This window comes from Microcebus murinus, chromosome 4, assembly GCF_040939455.1.
Source record: "Microcebus murinus isolate Inina chromosome 4, M.murinus_Inina_mat1.0, whole genome shotgun sequence".
Lineage (NCBI taxonomy): Eukaryota > Metazoa > Chordata > Mammalia > Primates > Cheirogaleidae > Microcebus > Microcebus murinus.
In genome coordinates this window covers 102,499,376-102,505,375 of record NC_134107.1, presented here as the reverse complement: position 1 = coordinate 102,505,375, position 6,000 = coordinate 102,499,376, and the positions used below count along the sequence as shown (strand labels likewise).

General features: G+C 37.5%; 1 protein-coding gene across 1 annotated transcript; it reads left to right on the top strand.

Moving 5' to 3' along the window:
* Positions 1 to 1,966: 1,966 nt before the first annotated feature.
* On the top strand, positions 1,967 to 2,918 carry LOC105864529 (olfactory receptor 8B8-like). Its single transcript, XM_076001334.1, has one exon. It carries the CDS (start codon positions 1,967 to 1,969, stop codon positions 2,912 to 2,914), a length of 948 nt encoding a protein of 315 aa, XP_075857449.1. The 3' UTR covers positions 2,915 to 2,918.
* Positions 2,919 to 6,000: the final 3,082 nt, after the last annotated feature.

Genomic DNA, 6,000 nt, shown 5'->3' with positions numbered 1-6,000 from the left:
GAGGACAGTGTGTTTGTGTACTCTACTCTTAGCATGTGAGAAATATGGAAAAGATTCTGAAGATTTTGAGCCAAGGAACATAATTTCCATAAACATTTAAGTCCTAGTATAATATGTGCTCTGCTCTGTACATAGCACCAGGAGCAAAGTAGTAGCAAAGCAAAAATGATCTTTGACCTTACAGAATTTAGTTTTTAGGGGAAAAGAGGAAATGAAATGAGTGGAGGAGCTACCAAAGTTATGGGAATATAAATAATGAGAGCTGACATTTATTGACTGTTTGCCATGTGCCACACAGTGTTCTAACCATTTAACTTTTAGTAGCTTATTTAATTATCATTAAGAACCAAAGGAAAGAGATGCTGTTATTACTGTCCCTATTTCAGCAGTTTTGAATGTGAAGCATAGACAATTTCAGTAACTTTTAAGTTAGTTGTTACATTTAAACTCCCAGCAGGATCCTCAGGTAGAAATTTACAGTATGTGTTTAGAAGTACAATATATTAGACAAAAGAAAGAAATTCAGAAGGAAACTGATATAGCCCATGAGAAGTCCCAATTCAAGTGCGTTACTACAATCCGTGCAAAATTTAAGATAAAAAAATGAAGGAAGCATAGAACATAGAACCTGTGGAAAATGTCCATTTAGGAAGTGGGAAAAATGAGAGAAATATCCAGAGCAATATATTCCCATTAGATATTAAGATAATGGTGAGATGAGAGTTTATATTTGTTGTCATTTGGGATGTACAAACCCAAGGGTGAAGAGAAGACTTGAGTAAAATTGTGAGTCCCTGAGGAACTGCAGATCAAGGTCCAGGGTGTAAATACAATCTCCTTATTTCCCTTTCACTCCTAGAATTTGTTCTCTGGTGAGGGGACCTAGTAAGCTTCTATCCTGTTTATAACCAGTGCACTATATCATTAAACTCACATGAAAACTGTGTCTTATCTAGTGGCAAATGTGGTGATAATACTGACTTTGTTTTTCTTGCGTGAGAGGGCTCAAAGTCATAGACAGAAATCATGATCTATAGCTCATAGCAATTTCCAGGGCATATTGAAAATTAAAGGTGGACTGCACCTTGTTAGTATCAAGCAACCAAAGCCTCAGAACCTGAGATTTCCCTTCCAGGACCATGGTGTCAAATGACAAGAATAAGAAAGCACCAAGGATATCTGGTCTGAAGAGGGTGAGTTTCTGAATTCCATGCATATAAATGTCTTCCTTTTTTGAGATGTACATCCTGGAATCTAAGTTATACCAATTTTTTCCTATATTATGCAGTCCTGAGACTCAAACGAAGGTGTGGGAAGAATCTGTTGAAGTGGAGCAGAGAATGTCCAGACATTAGTGGACGCAGTGGTTGCAGCATCTAATCAGTGAGTTCCCTCTCCACAGACAGAACACTCTCTGTTCTAGATGTAGGGCTGTCATTCGATCACATGGGGCCATAATTTAACCTGTCCTAGACTCTGGTTCCATATTCCTGGATAGAAATAATATTTTGGCAACCTCCCACCAGAGCCTAGTCTGCATTAGAGGCCAGCACAAGGTTGCTATGGTTTTGCCTCCAATTTCATGGGTGAGAGGAGGGATGAAGTGAATGAAGAAATGATGAGATGAGAGAAGGATGATTCTGTTCTGGCCCACCCTTCTTTCCTCTTATCCCCTCTTATTTCCAGTAGTCATGTTTGCCTCTGGCAGCCCCAGCCTTCATGCTGTAGACTAAGTTGGTGGTCCTGTTGGCTGTATGTTATTACTTAGTAAGTCTCTTATAAGAGGCAGTTGGTGCCACTGAGCATCATGGTGGTGGTAATGGCAGATTGTGGGGCTCCAGGTTGGGTTAGTCTCACACAACCTCAGCATATACACAACTCTTATGGGACCAGCTTTGTGGTAAGAGCTGGGTTTTCCTCTAAAGTGACCCCTTTTTCCTGTGTCCACAGACCCCCTTAGAGAAGAATGGCTCCTGGAAATGGCTCTTTTGTGTCTGAATTCATTCTGGCGGGATTAACACAGCAGCCAGATCTCCAAATGCCCCTGTTCTTTCTGTTTCTAGCAATGTATGTGGTCACTGTATTGGGGAATTTGGGCTTGGTAACTCTAATTGGGCTGAGTTCACACCTTCACACCCCCATGTACTTTTTCCTCTTTAATTTGTCCTTCATAGACCTCTGTTATTCTTCTGTGTTTACACCTAAAATGTTGTTGAACTTCACATTAGAGAAGAACATTATCTCCTACAAGCAGTGTATGACCCAGCTGTACTTTTACTGTTTTTTTGTCATTTCTGAATGTTATGTGCTGATGTCAATGGCCTATGATCGCTATGTGGCCATCTGTAACCCACTGTTGTATAACATTGCCATGTCCCCTAAAGTGTGTTGCAACCTTATGCTTGGTTCATACTTGATGGCCTTCTCTGGTGCCATGGCCCACACTGGGTGCATGCTGAGACTGACCTTCTGTGATGCAAACACCATCAACCACTATTTCTGTGACATCCTCCCTGTGCTCCAGCTCTCCTGCACCAGCACCTATGTTAATGAGCTGGAGGTTTTCATTGTGGCTGGCATCAACATCATTGTGCCCAGTGTCACCATCTTTATTTCGTATAGTTGTATCCTTTCCAACATCCTTCAAATTAGCTCCAAGGAAGGGAGGTCCAAAGCCTTCAGCACATGCAGTTCCCATATAGCTGCTGTTTCTTTCTTCTTTGGATCAGGTGCATTTATGTATCTCAAACCATCTTCTGCTGGGACTATGAATGAGGGAAAAATCTCTTCTGTCTTTTACACCAATGTGGTTCCCATGATGAACCCCTTAATTTACAGCTTGAGGAACAAAGATGTTAAATTTGCCCTGAGAAAAGCCCTGAGTAGGAGAAATAAGATCTCTCAGTGCATGTAGTTACAAGGCAAGGAGACTCTGTATTTTATTACAACTGTTCAGGAGGAAATATTGTTTCCCTATAGTTTCTAATCGTGTTGATAGTTGAGTGTCCTCTCAATTATGTCTCCAGTATTTTTATAATAGGTTGTCTTTTCCCCCCATTGTTTGCACAGTTTTCTGTTTTTCATTATTTTTCCTGATTTATGATGAAGTTAAGCAAGTTTTAATCTCTGTATTTTCCATTGTCATTATGAGCTCTCATTTTTTCTCCTGGAAAAGATGAGTGTTTCTGCAAATGATCAAGTGAAGCAAAACTAGGATGGCAATGTGTTGTTGCAGGCTGTGGGTTTCTTTTATTTGACTTGTAGTATGCCAGTGCACACATGAATCAGACAGCCTGTCTCTGCTCTGGTCTTTCCATTCCCCACTGGCATCATCTTGTCCTCCTCAAAGGCCACTGATTCACAGATATACAAGGTTCCAAAAGGCTTACTATAGATAACACATTTTGTCATTTTAAACAGTTTGCATACCATTTCTTTTCGCATAAATTTCACATTTAATTTTGTACATTCAAATAGGTCACGGTAGACCACCAATGTATATTTATTGCATGAAGTCACATAGCTTCTTAATGAAGAAGCCTTTAATAAACTTATAACATTCTGATTTTAAATATATTTCTCTTTCTGGTATACATTGTCACGTCATTTTATTGTTTTTATTCAATAAGCATTACACACTGTATGAGGAATCATTACTTCTGGAAAATTGAGTATGCTTTATGTCTATATGATACATAAAGTTTTCTCAGAATGGCTGTTGCTTTGTATGGTTTTTTTTCCATAAACACTTTGATGGTTGTTTCTGTCATGAAAGAGGAGGTCTGTTAGTTAGGATAATTGAGAAATAATTGGGTCAAGTCTGGAACTGACTTTTTTACAAAACTGAAAAACACATTGAAATGTTTTCCATTGCTTGTAATTCACAGACAGGGCCTGGGAGAGAAAGGAGCGCAGGACATGTCACTAGGCCAGGACCCAGGGAGACACACAGCCAATAAATTCGAGGTGCCTCTGTACCGAATGGCCAATGAGGATTTAGAAACCACATTTCAAATTGAATTTGTACCTGTTCTGTTGAGTACTGTAACTATCCTTCACTGTCATAAAGACTTGATAAAACTTATAATCCACAATGGGTATACATTAATAATGTTTCAGGGAGTGAATGTGAAGTACCCGCGGCCACATTTTTGGAGAAGAAGAGGAGAAAAGGGAGCATCTTCAGGAGGCAACATCATGAGTAGTAACTGAAAGTCAGGAAGAAGGAATTTCAAAAGTAAAAAGACAAAAAATTAAAGGTCCTGTCTATGATACTCTTCTCCACATTTGAAGACCCTACAAATATTATGGTGATCACAGGGTTTTCCTGAGCAGGACGAAGACTTCAGCCACTTGATATTAAAGACAGGATAGACCCAGAGGGCTGGAGGCCCTGGGAAGAACCAAATCACTCCTGTTTATGTTGGTTGTCATTTGCTATTTCTATGTGGATTTTAAGATACTAACATCTCACATTGAATTTAAGAGATAAATGATCATTTGAAAGAAATGTTTGGTGAATAAACTAAATCATGATGATTTATTTTCTAGAACCAGATGTTGTCTTATTTTCCCCTTTGAGAAAACAGTGAAAAAGGTGATGGTCCTTAAAATTTTAAATTCCTTATCCTGAATCAAGTAACAATTTAAATATTTTCTAAATAATTGTAATAATATTTGCTATTTTATCATTTTTCTAATCTTCACTCAATTGTTAGATATTGTGAAATTTAGCACAAATGGTTTGCTGGTTTATTTGTTTTCAGATATTTGGCTTTGCTAAATCTTTGAGTTATGATTTGAAATGACCACTAATATCCCAACCTCCAACCCCATTATCAACTTGCTTTATTTCCACTCAAAATGTTATATTATTATAAAATAGTTGATCTTAGTTGGAGTTTTCTTTTGATTTTTCATTTACCTTTTGATAGAATTGCTCTTTTGTTGAACAGTGCTTCTAAATAGACAAATAATATCTGTGCTATTTGAGCACAGATATTTGTAGTCATTGCAAAAGTACATCCACACTGTTATATATTTTATTACTACTTGAGTTGGCCCAAAGAATGGATTAATCTGGGTCACTAATTTTTCATTTGAGAAGCCTCAAAATAAAACTAAATCTGTTTCAATTTCAGAAAAGATACAGTTTCAAGTTAGGTTTTATTGTTTACGATATTTTGGAGAAAGATACTTTAAAAAAATAAAAAGATATAGAAGTTAATAGTGGAAAATTTTTAGGATGCAACTTAGTTGATAGATTTTAGTTCGTAACTTTTAGCATTATGCATTTATGTGGTTTTCTTTTAAATGCAGGAAATCAATTCTTAGTGTTTTGTGTATGTAACAATGAATTGTCCTTTGCAGGTATCTTTAAATGTGAAGAAGTTATGAGACAAAGTATAATTCTACTGAGGTTGTCACAGCTGAGAATTAAACAGGCAAAGCATGAGATTTTCCTATGTGGATGTTTCCAACAAGGAACAAGATGTTTCCAAGTCAGTGGGAAAGCTTAGAATTTCTGTGTGATTACAGACAATGGCTCTCATAGGTATAGCCCAGAAAGAAAGTTTGTTGATTATATGCTGAATTTGTTTTATGTGATCTTTCTCTAAGCAAGTACAGGATTGAGTTTGGAATGAGCAAGATCAGGGTGCACTTTGGTTAAAAGCTAATGAAAGCCAGAAGGAAATGGGGTTTGAGTTCTACATTACCTTATTGCCTCAAATCCCAGTATTGATTGAAGCCCATTCTGCAATCTTCTTTAAACTGACTTCCTACACTATAGCGCACACACTCACACACACACACACACACACACACACACACACACACACACACCAGCATTTTTAAATTGCTAGGTGCCTAGTAACTTGTTGCAACATACTGAATGTCACCAACATATAGAAAGCAAGACAAAGAAGAAGAGTTAATTGTAGATTTTCACAAGACAACATTGTAGTTGCATCTGAAAAAAATAAAATCCTAAAAGAGTAT

Bases quoted from the DNA above. Each gene is read 5' to 3' on its own strand.
- LOC105864529 (XM_076001334.1), top strand. From the start codon at position 1,967: ATGGCTCCTGGAAATGGCTCTTTTGTGTCTGAATTCATTCTGGCGGGA.